We start from the raw sequence: 16,634 nt of genomic DNA, 5'->3' as shown, positions 1-16,634 counted from the left end.
CTTATTAGTTTTAGAACCTTCTAAAGATAACTATACTCTAATAACTCTAGATATATTAAAAAGGAAGTATTTAAAGACTAGAAAGTAGGTTAAATTTAATATTAAGAATATAGAAATAATTAACCTAGTAAAGATATAAAATCTTGCTAGTAATAATACTAGTAATAATATTATTACTCTATAGAGATCTTCAAGATCTATAAAGGATTAATACTAAAGTATTTACTTTAAAGATAAGTAAGTAAAGTAATTATAGAAAAAGAAGGTAAAATAAGAATAATAATCTTAATTCTAGTCTATATTACCTCTAAAAATACTTCTAGAAATACCTTATTTACCAGGATCTTATCTAAAGCTAGGAGAATTACTAAATATAATTATTATAATATTACTAGATCTTAGTAATTTTATACTAGAGATTAAGCTTATAAAGACTTATAAAGTCAGAATCTTATAAACCTATATTTAAGTAATAAAATTACTATAAAAGGATTATTAGATATAAATAATATAAAATTAAATTAGTAAGCTTAAAGTTATTTAGACTTATAAATTTATATTATTATTAAAGAATATAAAGGTCTTACTAAGAAAATAAATATATAACTTAAAGTTAGATATAAATAATAATATATTATAATTCTATATAAGATAGGTTATATATAGAAATTTCTAAAAACTAGATATAAACTTTAACTAAGTCTATTTTCTAGTAATAATAAATATTTTAGTAAAGCTATTTTTAAGTATAATTACTTATTTTAATTTAAAATAGGTATAATTTAATATAGTAACTACCTATCTTAATATAATAATTAAGGATTAAAAGATCTATATATACTAATTAACTAGTTTTAATAAGTAAGATAATATAGTATATCTATTACTCTAAGCCCTATATAGATTATAATAGTTAGTATTTCTTTAGTATAAGAAATTTTATAATATTCTAGTAAAAACTAGTATAAAAATAATTAATAAAGACCCATGCTTCTATTATAATTTAAACTAGTAGTTAATACTTATTATCTATATTAATAATATAATAATTACTAGCCTTGATAAAGTAAATATTTAATAATTTATAGATAAGCTAGAAAAATATTTTAAATTAAAGTAACTAGGTAAACCTATATAATTCTTAGAATATAATATTTATAGACTACTTAGTAGTCTAATATTAATATCTTAATATATATATATCTAAAAGATGCTTTATAAATAGAATTTCTATAATCTTTAGCCATATTATATACTAATAACTCTGGGATAGAAATTAACTAGAGAGATGCTAGATACTAGTAATATTATTCTAGATACTATATATGCCTTTGCAGGTAAAGATAATATTACCTATTATTAGGAGTTAACTAGATCTTTAAATTAGATTATTATTCAGACCTAACTAGATATTTAATATATAATAATATAACTACTATAAAGGAATTATAATTCTAGTAAGTTAGACTATAATATAATTAAATAAGTTTTCTAATATTTAAAGAAGATCTTAGACTATATAATAGTTTTAGGTTATTTAGATAATCTATTATATATATATATTAATGCCTCTTATATAAATTATAAAGATAAGAAGTTAATAAAAGACTTTATATTTTTTATATTTAGAGTACTAATTATATAGAGATTAGTAAAGTAATTACTAGTTACTCTAAGTTTAATTATTACTAAATTTATTGCATGGGATGTAGTAATAAAGCTAGCTATATAACTATAAAAGCTATATATAGCTATTAGACTAGAAAGGTTTATAAAAGGTGCCATACCTTTATATACTAATTCTACTAATACTATTACTTTAGTAAAGAAGCTAAATTATATATCTATACTCTACTAGATAGATATTTACTACTTCTTTATTAAAGAAGTAATTAAAAATAGCAGAATTTAGTTATAAATAGTTAGTAAAGAGGACAATGTTGCTGATAGGCTAACTAAGGTATTACTAATTACAAAATTTAAAGAATTTATTGAGAGGTTAGGTTTTAGTAGGTTGGAGATAGACTCTGAATAGCTGTCACGGCGACCACGTGACATGCAACCACATGCCGAACCACATGCCGAACCACATACCCAGTAACCAAGGGTAATCAGGAGAATAGCAATATTTAAGTTGCCTGTATCATGCTAGTAACTTGACTAAGTAATATAAATAGTAATATAATAACTCTTAAAGTACTAAAAGGTAAGTACTTTATTTTATTACTTTTAATACCTTCCTACTATTTTTATACTTTATATAGCTTTACTTCTTTTACTAATATTACTTATATTTAAGTACCTTACTAGTAAGATACTTATAATTTAAAGTACTTTCTTAATTAAGTAAAGTAATATAATAAATATAAGAAGGACTACTTACTTCTTCTCTTAAAGAGTAATAAATCTAAATTTTATAGAATTTATAATTATAATTCTAGAAATTATTATTAAGGAAGGTTTAATAGTACTAGTAACTCTCTAATACTAATCTATTAAGTTAATAAAAGATAATAAGTTATAGTATATAGCCTAATATATAGTATAAATTATATAAATAGGTAAGAAAAAGATATCTAAACTTAAGTTCTTTAAAATATAAAATCTAAAGAAATTTAGTATTTTTCTAGAAGATTTTTAAGACTATTTTAGATTATAAGAGAAATTTTATAAGAGTAATATAATTAAAATCTATTATATTATAAATTATCTAAAAAATAATATAAAGTAAGTATAATACTTTAAGTATAAAGTAAATTTTAAAAAACTTATTTATATAAAATTTATTAAGTTCCTATAAAATTTTCTAGAATTAGAGAGAGATTATAAATAGATAATAGTTTACTAACTTCTATATATAAGATAAGAACTATAATAGAGTATATAAACTCTAATAATCTAGATAAAGAAATTTATCCTAATAATTAAAATTAATTTTAAAGAATTTCTCTACTAGCTAGCTATTTAAATAGCCTAGCCTAAATTATACAAGGAAATCTAGTAAGATATAATAATATTATAAAATCTAGTTAAAGTTATTAAACTAGGGATAAGGTATAAGAAACTTTAGAAATAAGAAAAGTAAGAAAAATTAAATAAGATATAACTAAATTAATCTCTAGAATCTTATATATTAAAGGATAACTTATAAAAAAAAAAGAAAAATAATAATAAAGTAATAAATCTTTAATTAAATAAATTCTAATAAAAAAAATTAAAGAAAGAGTAATAGAATTACTAAAATTAATAAAAGAAAGGCTAATATTACTAGTATAATTAAATTAATTATATTATAAGAAAATACTTCTAATATAAAAAAGATATTAAGGGGGTAAGAGAATTAAAGAACTAGAACTAATAATAATTAAATATTCTAGAATTTCTAGTACTCTAATAGAATAAAGAGGTACTAGTAGAACCCTTTCTAGCTACTATAGCTATTCTAGTAAGTAAGAAATAAGTTATAATAAGAATACTTATAAATACTAGAATAAATAAGAACTTTATTTCTTATTATCTCTTAATTAAAGAAGGAATAAATTTTAATAAAATAAAAATAAAATAACCTATATATTTTACTAATAACTTAATAATACTATACTATATAAGATTCTAGATAAAGAACTAAATTATAGATAGCCTTAATAAAACTAGAGAATTTAATATAGAATATTATATAGTAAATTTAGAAGAAAAAGAATATTAATTAATCTTAAAATATAGTTAATTAAGCCTAATTAATTCTAATATCTTCTTAGTAATAAATACCTAGTACTACTAAGAAAAAAAGTTAAAGATTAAAATTAAATTATCTAAGTAATTTAAGAGTATAATAAAGTAAGGATTTATTATATTAATCTTAAGTTAACTATATAATAATAGTAATATAATAAGGGCTCTCCTTAAATATTATAAAAAATAGAAATTAATATACTTAAAGAAAGAGATAGAAATACTCTTTTCTAAAAAAGCTAGTTATAATATACTATTAGTTACTAGTATAGTATTATTAATAAGCTAGCTATATAATATATTAAGAATAAAGTTAGTAATCTTAAGAGAGTATATTAATTAAATATTAAAAAAAGAATAAATCTAGTCTTTAATAAGTATAATAGACATGCTAGTACTTTTTATATAAAAGACTAATAAATTATTATAATTTTATATAGATTATAGAGACCTAAATATAATTATTATTAAGAATTAATATCCCTTCCTATAAATTAATAAATTAATAAATTAATTAGTTAAAGCTAAATAATTTATTAAATTAGATTTATAAAATACTTATTACTAGATTTATATTTATTAAAATAATAAGTAAAAGATAATATTTTATATAAAATATAAATATTATAAATATTTAATTATATTTTTTAAATTATATAATATTCTAGCTACTTTTTAAATATATATTAATAAAATAATAAAAAAAATCCTAAATAAATTTTATATAATATATTTAAATAATATTTTAATTTACTTATAAATAAAGAAAAAATATAAGTACTATATTAGTAAAATATTATTATATTTTTAGAAATATAACCTTTATATAAAACTTTTAAAATATAATTTTTACTAGGAAGAAGTATATTTCTTTAACTTTATTATAAGAATTAAAAGAATCTAAATAAATTTTAAGTAAGTATATATTATAGGTAACTAGCTAGAATTATACTTATTTTATAATATTTAAGTATTTCTAGAATTTATAGGATATTTTTAAAAATTTATTTACTAGTATTTTAAGATTATTACCCTACTAAGTAATATATTAAAGAAAATAGTAAAGAGGAGAAAGAGTAGTCTTTTTAAGATAATAGAGAATAGTTAAAGTACCTTTAAGATATTAAAGTAGATATTTTTTAAATTCTTAGTATTATAATATTTTAACCTAGAATAAGAAATATTTCTAGTAACTAATATATTAGATTTTATAATTATAAGAATCTTAATATAATATAATAGTATCTAATTTATAAAAATATAATATATTATTTAATAATTTATAATCTTTTATTTAAAAAAATTAATTAAAGTAAAGAAAAGATATAAAACTTATAATTAAGAATTACTAGCTATAATAAAATACTTTAAAATATAATATTATTATTTTAAAGGTAACTTATATATAATATATATATAAATAGATTATATAAATCTAAAATATTTCTATATTATTAAGACTTTAAATTAATACTAGATTAGATAGATTAAACTTCTAATAATATATAATTTCTAGATTAAATATTAATTTAGTAGCCTTAATCTAGCTAATATATTTTTAAGATAAAAGAATTATAAACTTACCTAATAAAATATAGCTAAAAAACTCTTACCTATACTTTAGGTAAAGTTAAGAGATTTATAAAATAATTAAGATAAGAATAAGATAATAACTTCTTAAGAAATCCTAATTATATAATTAAAAAGTCTAGAATTTTTAACTTAAAAAATACTAGTATAAAAAATAATTAATAATAAATAAATTTATAAAATATTATTAATTATTTTATAAAACTTACTTTAAAAGATATAATATAAAGATATTTATATAAGTTAAATTTAAAGTAATACTAGTAAGAAATACCTGGCATACTAGAGATATACTTAAATAGTAGGGAAATTACTTAAATAAAAAGTAATAAAGTAGCTTAAAAATAATATTAAATAAAAGTAAATTTATAAGAATAAATAATATATTAATAATAATAAATTAGTATAATATAATAAGACTATCTATATTTTTTTTAATTAAATAATATATTAAAAATTATTAAAAATATATTATAATAACTTATATATAAGCTACTTTAATTAAGAAAAGATATTAGACTTTATTAAATAAAAATTTTACTAGAATATTTTATAATATAATATTAAAAAGTATATAAAAAATTATTTAATTTACTAGAAAATAAAGATATTTAAATAGTTTTTACTAGACTAGCTTATAAAGCTTCTAGTACTAGAATATTCTTAGTAAGACCTAACTCTAGACTTTATTATAGGCTTATTACTATTAATATAAAAGAGATATATATATAATATTATTTTAATAATTATAGATTAATATATTAAAGGAGCTAAATATCTTTTAATAATAAGGAATATTAATATTAAAAAGCTAGCTAATATATTTATAGAAGAGATTATACTTAAAATAAAAGTATTAAAGAATCTAGTAAGTAACTATAATTTACTCTTTACTAGTAAATATTAGACCTAGTTATACTAAAGGCTTTAAGTTAAAAAATAACTAAATATTATATTTTATCTATAGATAGATAATTAAATAAAATATTAGAATTAAATATTAAAAATCTATCTAAGAATTTATATTAATTATTAATAAATTAATTAAATAAACTAGTTAGATATAATAAAATTTATATATAATAATATAAAAAATATATTATTAGGGATATTTCCTTATAAAATATAATATAATTACTAGCTAGTATTACTTAAGCTTACTAATATTAGGGACTCCAGCATAATTATAATAATAGGAAAATAATTTAACTAACTATAAGTAAAATATTATTAGCTAGAAAAGAGCCTATATTATACTATTAAATAGTAAGTAAGAAGCTATAATAAAAGGTATTACCTAATTAAATACTATATAAGCTAATAAGTATTACTATTTATAAAGAATATCTATATATAGAGGCCTAGTAAAAAGCTAGATATTAAATATAAAGAGCTATTTAAAATAGTTAAAATAATAAATTAATAAATATATTATCTATAATTATTTAAATTATATAAGAAAATCTACCTAGTTGTCAGGGGGCAGAGTCGGATTTAGATATTCATTGATTAGGAGCTGACCAGATAGAACAGTAGAACAGTAGGTATCAGGTAATAGATAGGACATAGCTTAAAGAGCTATAATAGGATTAAGAATAATATAGCTTAAATACAGGAATAAGGGTAGATAATTAAGGCAGAATCTAACTAGATAGGTACTATAATTTTGCGCTGTAATAGTACTCCCCTCCTTAAGATCAAGCTCTATTAAGACTAGGAAGGAATTGGCCGGGGTTTCTTAGGATAATAAAGATAGTAATTATTTACTAGTTAGTAAGTATTCTTTAAATATTTAGTAAGCTTTTTAGTTAGTTTATTATATCTAATCTACTTAATAGTATATTATAGCTTAGGTTTACTATAGTCTTAATAAATCTATTAGAAATTAAGGACTTCTTTAATTTCTTATTCTTCTAATTCTTCTACTTTAATAGATAGTAGCAGATTAGGATATTAACTAGGTAAAGGATTATTAGTAATAGGGTAGAGTAAAGATATATTAAATATAAGATAAATTTTTATATTTTTAAGTAATTTAAATTTATAAGCATGTAGACTAATAATTTTTTTAATATAATATAGCTTAAAGTTTTTCTAGTCTAACTTCTTTTATAAATAAAGTATTTAAATATTATAAGTATCTAGCTAGACTTCTTGCCCTATAATATAATAATATATAGATTATTTTTAATAATTAGCTTATACTTTATAATAAGCTTAAATAAATAAAATCTTAGTATAAATAAACTTATAAATCTTATATATAATATTAGTAAACTTCTTAATATCTTTCTTAGTAAAATAAATAATAAAATAGCTTAGTTTAAATCCTAATATTAGATAAAATCTATAATTAATTATAAATAGTAATACTTTTATAGACTTAGAATAAATAAAATTAGTAATAAACTTAATTATTAATAATTATTTAAACTAATTATCTTATAGGTATAATATATATACTTATAAGTATTATTCTAAAATAATATTAATATATTTAGTTTAATTATTAGTCTTAGGATAATAAGTAATAAATAGCAGGTTATAGATTTTTAGGCAGGATATTAAGTATTTTTAGAAGATAATAATAAACTAGACTTTATAATCTAATATAATTATTTTAGGGATACTATAAAGCTTCTAGATATACTTAAGATATAGATTAGCTATCTCTTTAGTATTAATTATTCTAGTATAGGGGAGGAAATACTTTATCTTTATTAGATAGTTAACTATAACTAGAATAGTATTATAACTATTATTTAATAATAAATATATAATAAAGTCCATACTTATATCTTATTAAGTATATTTAGAAATTAGTAGAGGCTTTAATACTTCTTACTTTACTTCTTAGAAAAAAATAATTTAGTAATAGAGATAATAATTCTAGACTTATTAATTAATATATTTATAAATTCTAGACTAGAAATATTTATATAATATTAATTTATATATCTTAATTCTTCTAGAATATCTAGTAGCAGGATTTTTATAATAGAGTCTTAATATTTTAGCTTTTATCTTATTATAGTTAGACATATAAAGTTAGTCTTAATATTTTAGGTATAAATTAGTATATCTATAATTAGCTAGTATAATATTAGGGTATTTTAATAGACTATTCTTTAAGATATTTAGAATAGACTAGAGCTTCTTATCTTGTAGATAAGCTCTATTAAATAGTAGTTATAGTATTAATAGTAGGAAGATTAGTTTATTAATAATAGGTTATTTAGTAAAATATACTTAGTATTAGTTATTAATATTTAGTCTTAAATTAGTAGTAGTCTCAGGTAGCAGGTTTTTAGATTTTAGGATAATCTAGCTCTAGTAAAGAAATTATTTATTCTTTTCCTTAGGCAGGTTTTCTAACCTCTTAATTAATATATTAGGCTTAGTACCTAACTTCCTGGGGTAATAATATATTTAGAAGTTAAATTTTAATAAAAATTTAGACTAGTAGGCTTATTAATAATTTAGTAACTTAATTAATATAAAATATTCTAGATTCTAGTAATTTATAATAATCTTTATAAGTAATAAAGTCTCTTCTAGTTTAAGATACTATTCTTTAAAGTAATAAATAATAATTAATAATTCTTTATTATAAATCTTATAATTATATTTTATTATAAAATATTTCTTAGAAAAAAATATAATAAAGTATAATATATTTTTATTATTATATTATAATAATATTCTAATAAATATATAATTAGAAGTATTAATTTCTAGAATTATATTTTTTAACTAGTTAAAAAATTTTAATATTAGAATATTTATAAAAATAGCTTTTAATTATTTAAATATTTCTTAATAGGTAGGTATCTAATTAAAGTTAATATTTTTTTTAATTAAATTAACTAATAGTCTAATAATTTTTAAAAAATTATAGATAAATTAGTAATAAAAGTTTCTAAAGCTAATAAAGGCTTAAATATTAATTAAATAAGTTAATATTTTTTATTTAATAATTATTTTTACTTTATTAAGATTTATTTAGAAGCTATCTCTACCTATAATTAGTTTTAGAAACTTTATCTCACGCATGAAGAATTTATATTTACTAAATTTAATATAAAGTCTTATTACTTATAAATATTCTAATACTTATTAAATATAATAAATATATTTAATATAGATTTAGCTATAAATTAGAATATTATCTAAATATATAATATAAAAGATATCTAGATAATTATATAAGACTTTATTAATAAATCTCTAGAATAATACTAGGGCTCTAGTAAGCTTAAATAATATTATTAAGAATTTAAATAGGCTTAATTAAATTTAGAAAATAGTAAGATATTTTTATTCTTTTTTAATTTATAAATTATTAAAAATAGAGATAATATTAATTTTTAAGAAATATCTTATTTTTTTTAGGTTATTTAATATCTTTTTTATTAGTAATAATAAGTAATAATCTTTTATAATAATTATATTTAGGGCTTAGTAATCTATATAAAATTATAAGCCTTCTTTAGGTTTCTTTATAAATAAGATAGGGAATATAATAGGAAAGAAACTAGAATAAATAAAATCTTTTTTTAAATTTTCTTTAATCTATTTCTTTAGAATTTTTAGTTTATTTTAGGATATATTATATAGGCTCCTAAAAGATAGGATTTTTTTAAGTAGTAATTTAATCTTATAATTATTAAATTAGTAGGGTAGCAGATGCTTAGCCTCCTTTAATAAGAATATATTATAGAATTTAATAAACTTAAGGGGTAGTTACTCTTATAGCTTAGATTTAATAATAATAATAAGATTTAAAGTAGCTTTAATATTAGTAATAATAGTAGTAAATATCTAGTATCTATAATAGATATATATAGTACAAGTAGTAACTAAGACTCTAATAATATCTTGATTCTTTAGAGATTTAGAGTAAGAATTAAGGTATTAAGAAAAAGCTTTTAGTAATATATTATATAATACTAAAATCTTTATAAATTTTAAAGGTATATTATAATACTTTTTATAATAAGGACTTTTAAATAGAATAGTATAATTAGTAAATCTAATCTAAAAATTATAGGTCTTTAATTAAGATAAGCTAAAAATAATAGGAAAGTATATAAATTAAATTATAAAGAAAGTAATATCCTTTTTAATATAATTATAGATTCTTTAAATTAAATAAATAAAATAAATAATATTATTAAACTCTACTAGAGTATTATTAAATTTCTTTAGTAAGATAAGATTCTTTAATAATAATATCTCTAGTTAATTATCTATAGTCTAATTATAGTTTATAAAATATTTACCCTTAGCTCTAGAATTAATTATAGTAAAGATTAATAGAGTTTTATTAAGAATTTCTAGGTTAATAAGTAGGATTATTAGTTTAGATTAGTAACTTTCCTCCTTTACTATTATTCTAGCTATTGCAGCCTTTAATAGGTAAAGAGAGTGCTGGGAGTATCCCTAATTATAGTTTAGGTTAGAGATACTTTATTTTCTAATTTAAGAGATGCAGGGTGTTTAGTAGGCAGGGTTCTAGTTAATAGGGGGTATAGGTCTAGTTTAGCAGTAGATATAAAGGTATGGCTAGTTAGTCTTTAGTTAAGATACAGGCAGCTACCTACTAGGTAGTTAGTACTACTACAGCAGTAATATAAGTATTAGGTTTAATAATTAAGGTAATAGGCAGTAAATAGGTCTATTAGGTCTTTAGTAGGAGTAGTAATAATAATAGGATTAATAGGAACTATAAGAATTTAGATAGTAAGAGTTAGCTTTAGAATAGATTAGAGAGGCTGGGAATTTTTTATAGATAGAGGTAGGATAATACTTATATAATAATAGTAGTAATTTTCTAGATTTTATAGGTAATTAGTAAAATTATAATATTATAATAAAATTTTAAAGTATATTAATATTTCTTAAAATTCTTAATTAATAACTTATTCTAGAATTATAGGCAAGATATCTTTATTTATATTCCCTTCTAATATAAGGTATTAAAATTTAGTAAAAAAGATACTAAATTTATAATAAGTTTATTAAAAATAAAATAGATTAGTATAAATATTAGCTTCTAGATTTAGATTTTTAAAAACTTTTTCTAGAATTTTTAAAATCTTAATATAATTATTTAATTTATAGATTCTATCTTAAATATATAATAAGATTTAGATATATAAAGTTTTTTTAAGGTAACTAATTATATAAATTATTTTATTATTTAGAGTTAGAAAATAATTAAGATTTATAATTATTTTCTAGTAAATTTAAGAAATAAAGTATCTTAAGTTACTTTATTAGCTATTAAACTTATTAGAGTTAGGAAGTTATTTAGAGATTTAGGTAATAAAAATAAATATAATAAGAGTAGTAATAATAGTAGGGGAAGTAGTAATATTAGTATCTCTTTTAAAAAAAAATAATAATTAAAAAAATATATTATTCTAAGTAAGTACTTTAAATAGCTCTTATTAAGTTTTTTTAGCTTATATCTTCTAGTACTTAATTATATTATTTTTCTATTAAATATAATTAAAAAAGTTAGTAATAATAAAGTATAAAATAGATAATTTATAGAGTTTTTCTATAGTAGTAATAGAGAACTAGTATATCTTAATAATATATTATCTTAATTTATTAGGGGTATTATATAGGAGGGTTTCTATATTTTTAGGTAGTATAGATAGTAAGGTAGGTATAATAGTAATAATTAACTCCTAGTAGAGAGGAGCTATATAATATTAAGGGGTAGAGTTAGATTTAGATATTTATTAATTAGAAGCTAACTAGATAGAATAGTAGAATAGTAAGTATCAGGTAATAGATAGAATATAGCTTAAAGAGCTATAACAGGATCAAGGACAATATAGCTTAAATATAGGAATAAGGGTAGACAGTCAAGGCAGAATCTAACTAGATAGGTACTATGGCTTCGCGCCGTGACACTAGTCTTTTATATATTACTTCTTAAGAAATAAAATATAAGAGATAGTAACTTACTAATATTATTCTAGTTAATTATTATTAATAATAAGGAAGAATAAAAGGTAGAATAGATTATTATATAATAAAAGCTATATAATAAAGATTAATACCTAATTAAATAAAAAAAATAACTAATATATAAGAATACTTAATAATTAATAGAAAATTTAAAAAATATATAAAATATTTTAAATAAGTTCTATTATATAAATAAGATATAAGTAAGATATTAGTAAAATATTATAAAATAGTAAAATATAAAAATAATAAGTTAATAAAATTAAAGAATTAAAAAGATTATAAAAATATATTAATAATATTATTTTTTTTTTTTTTTTACTAAATTTTAAGATTTAATAAGAATATATTATAAATATTAAGAAATTTTAAAAAAATAATTTAATTTTATTATATAAAAATAAAAATAATAAAATACTTATACTATAATATTAGTAAATTTCTAATTATTATAATTATTTTAAATCTTTTTATTACTATTCTTTAATTCTATTATATTACCCCTAATATACTATATATTAAGTAGGTAAAATATATTATAATTAATAAATTAAAATAATCTTTTTATCTAATTCTTAATCTTAAGATAATAAATAAAAATCTTAATAATATAAGCTTATTAAATATAGGCTATTATACTTATTATTTTATTAAATATTATCTAAATTTTCTTAAGACTAATCTATATAGGTAAAATAATAAAAAAGTACTTTTTATATAAGTAAGTATATTAAATATACTACTATTCTAAATTTAAGTATATATAGAAACAGGCTTCTATAGGACTATTATCTATATATTATTAAGACTTAGTATATTATAGGTAATATAGTATCCATGTAATAGTAGCTAGGCTAGTAGAGGTAACTAGAATAGTTAGAGTAGCTAGGGCTATAGTAATAGCAGGAATAATAGGAGCTAGTATAATAATAGGAGCTAGTATAATAATAGAAGCTAGTATAATAATAATAGTAGGAGTAGTTAAAATTACTATAGTAAAAGAAGTAGAGGAAGAAATAGTAAAAGTTACTATAATATTAGGAGTAGCTATAAAAAATAAGAGGAATATAATTCTACTAGATAATAAAATAATAATAATAAGAATTATAAAAAATATATTAATAATAATAAGAATTATAAATATTATAATTAATATAAATATAGAAAAGTTTACTATAAAAGTCTATAAATAATTAATATAATAGATTTATATTACTAAAATAAAAATACTTATAGAAAAAGAAATAATAATAGTTAAATAAACTCTTTTTTATAAAAATATAGCTAGTATAATATTTAATAAAGAATATTTTAAGGGAGCTATAAGATTTATAATATAATTAATTATTATTATAATATTTAAGTAATAATAACCTATCTAATATAATATATTAATTTATTAGAAGAGATTTTTTAAAATATAGATTAGATTAAAAAAAATATATATAAAAAAGTATTTTCTTATAATATTTATATTATAATAATATCTTTATTTATTATTAGTATATCTAGTAAACTACTTACTCTTATTTATTATTTTATTTAAAATAAAATATAATATTATTTATATTTTATTTAATAAAATATAATTAATAGAAATAATATTATATATATTATTATTATCTCTAGTATTAAATAAAAAAGTAGATTATATTATACTAACTAGGACTAGCTCTTTCTTAATAAAATATTAAGCTAGATTAGGTATAGTATATATAATATATAGACATGCTACTAAAAAAAAAAGAGATAATTATTATAATAATTATATAATATATAATTATATATTAAACTATATACTAAACTATATATCTAGTAACTAAAGATAATTAAGAAAATAATAATATTTAAATTACCTATACTATACTAGTAACTTAACTAGGTAATATAAATAATAATATAATAATCCTTAAAGTACTAAGAGGCAAGTACTTTATTTTATTACTTCTAATACCTTCCTACTATCCTCATACTCCGTGTAGCTTTGCTTCCTTTATCAATACTACCCATACTCAAGCGCCTCGCCAGTGAGATGCTTACAATAGCTTCATGTAATAAACATGTCACTAAGGGGGGTATATTGGAGTACTACACTCAGTAAATGCAACCAGCACCACCATAAAGCAGCATCACCATAAAGAAGAAGATAGTGACACGTGACTACTCTGTGTATTTAAGCCACCATTTCCTTCTAGATCTCCATGCTTCTTCCAAGCATCTCTCTATTTCCTAGTTAGACCAATTGAATCCATTTCGGTCAACTTTCTACTGTCATAGTTTGACAACCTCTCATCATATTATGGAAATATAGGCTATCCCTGATATAGGAGATAGTAGAAAATATATTTTGATTAATAAGTAAAGGTAGTCAAGGCCCCCAGAGCTCCTCCTGGAGATCTTTAAAGTGTGGGCGCCCTTGCTTATCCTGCCGTTTCTTCAATCCACTACATTTTTAACATCCTTTACTATGATGTGCTTACCTTCATACACAACATTTGCACGCACTTGACACCTTAATTCAATGATATTCGATTATGGCTTGTATCAGCAAATCTAAAGCTGCGAGGTTCAATGCACGCGCTCTGACCAAGCTTCAAGCTGCTATCGAGAAGGATCCGGAGATTGACCTTACAGCAAAATTGCCGTTGAGGTATTCCGCTCGTTTGAGTGATATGCGCCAAAATTCCCATGTTGGTGGGTAGTTCTCCATTAAAGGATTTCACTTCCTAATTCTTTTCAAGATTTAGAGAATGCAACCGTAGTTGAAGGCCACCAAGAAGACGACATTCGCGCCTCCATTTGCTCGACAGACTTGGCTGAGATCGTATTCCCTCTATCCGACACGGTGAAAACTCTGCTCGGAATGTCTGGATCAGCCGTAGCGCAGTCACATTGTCTTGCGCAGCGATTGATTGATGTCATAGGTGCCAGCAAGGTTGTCTGGAAGGGTCCCTTTGCCCGTCAGAAAATGGTCTTGAGCTGTGGTCATAACATCATTCTCAAAGCCGTACGAGATCTGGACGATACAACTGAATATACAACGCTAGTCTACCTTCACCAGCACAAACCGAGCATAGCCGCACCAAAACCTCTTGGTTTTATTCGAATGAACGATATCTCGCTCATTTTTATGACTCATGTGCACTCGACCACCTTGGCTGAGGTATGGCCATTACTAAATTTAGTCCAAAAAGCTGCAATCAAGGAGCAGCTTACATTAATCATGAATGACTTGAGGTCTCTGCCGTATGATACAGGCACACCCTTTGGAGGGGTTAGGGACGAAGGCTGTAAAGATATTCGAAGACATCTTCGTCGGAGTGCCAAGCCTATTTTTACTGTCGATCAATTTGAAGATTTTCTGTTCACTACTGATCAGGCTGGTGGTGAAGTCTTTGTTGATTTACTTCGTCAGCTGTCCCCTTCTACTCATTCACCTTCACCTGCAATTGTTTTTACGCATGGAGACTTACGCCCCGAAAATATTGCTGTGGAAGCTAAAAACAATGATTGGATCATCAGTGGTCTCATTGATTGGGAGTATAGTGGCTTCTATCCCGAATATTATGAAGCTATCAGGTGCACAAACAGCATGGCGCCGTATGAAGAGAATGATTGGTTCCTATTCATACCTGATTGCGTTTCACCAAGAAGATACATGCACTGGTGGCTTTTTGACCGGGCTCGACAAGTAAGAGTAATATAGATGATGATAAAAGACTAAACATATGAGTATATAAGTGGGATGGCAATAGCCATAATTTAGAGAATAGGCCCTCTTTTCTCCTTCAAGTCCTTTCTAGCCTCGCGATAATCCTCATCGTCCCTATCTAAAATAAACTCGTCTTCCAGCTTGTCAAGTAATTCAAGCATATAATCCTGGCAGTCCCATTTAATAGTCTCATTGTTAACTTGCACATGCTTCGCGGCTTCTTTGACGTCTTTAATATCTTTGTCTCGGAGTGCAGCAACGTAAACATTGCTAATGTAGCTTCTGGAAGCATCCGGTCGAGCGTAGACCATATTGCGTTGGAAGTTCGGATGCTAGCCGGTAACTTCGAAGATGATGCTCTCTTTTTCGTGGTCTATGAACAATGCCCAATGTTGGTAATTGCCGTATCGAGGCCGGTAAAAAGCAACGTATAACTTTGGGTAGCCCATCTTCGGTACTATTCTGAAATTATCAGCATCATATTAGTATTAAAGTAGTTAGATTTTCATACCTGCTATAATTTAAATGGAAGAGGTAATACTTGCTGTAATAAATGCTGTTTTCTTTGACTAGGCATATGGAAACTTGATATGAAAGCTCTACTTAATAATCTAAA

General features: G+C 20.9%; 1 protein-coding gene across 1 annotated transcript; it reads left to right on the top strand.

Annotated features, from left to right (window-relative positions):
- The first annotated feature begins 14,432 nt into the window (after positions 1-14,432).
- Positions 14,433-16,229, top strand: P175DRAFT_088380 (uncharacterized protein). The gene is made up of 2 exons (XM_040901122.1): positions 14,433-15,000; positions 15,048-16,229. The coding sequence occupies exons 1-2, from the start codon at positions 14,841-14,843 to the stop codon at positions 16,010-16,012; spliced, it is 1,125 nt and encodes a 374-aa protein (XP_040748781.1). The 5' UTR covers positions 14,433-14,840; the 3' UTR covers positions 16,013-16,229.
- Positions 16,230-16,634: the final 405 nt, after the last annotated feature.

Source organism: Aspergillus ochraceoroseus (genome assembly GCF_002846915.1).
Source record: "Aspergillus ochraceoroseus IBT 24754 chromosome Unknown P175scaffold_10, whole genome shotgun sequence".
Taxonomy (NCBI): Eukaryota; Fungi; Ascomycota; class Eurotiomycetes; order Eurotiales; family Aspergillaceae; genus Aspergillus; species Aspergillus ochraceoroseus.
The sequence above is the reverse complement of the archived record's forward strand: the minus strand, read 5'-3'. Positions and strand labels throughout refer to the sequence as shown.

Bases quoted from the DNA above. Each gene is read 5' to 3' on its own strand.
- P175DRAFT_088380 (XM_040901122.1), top strand. From the start codon at position 14,841: ATGGCTTGTATCAGCAAATCTAAAGCTGCGAGGTTCAATGCACGCGCT. The intron at 15,001-15,047 runs GTGGGTAGTTCT...ATTCTTTTCAAG, and splicing joins GCGCCAAAATTCCCATGTTG to ATTTAGAGAATGCAACCGTA.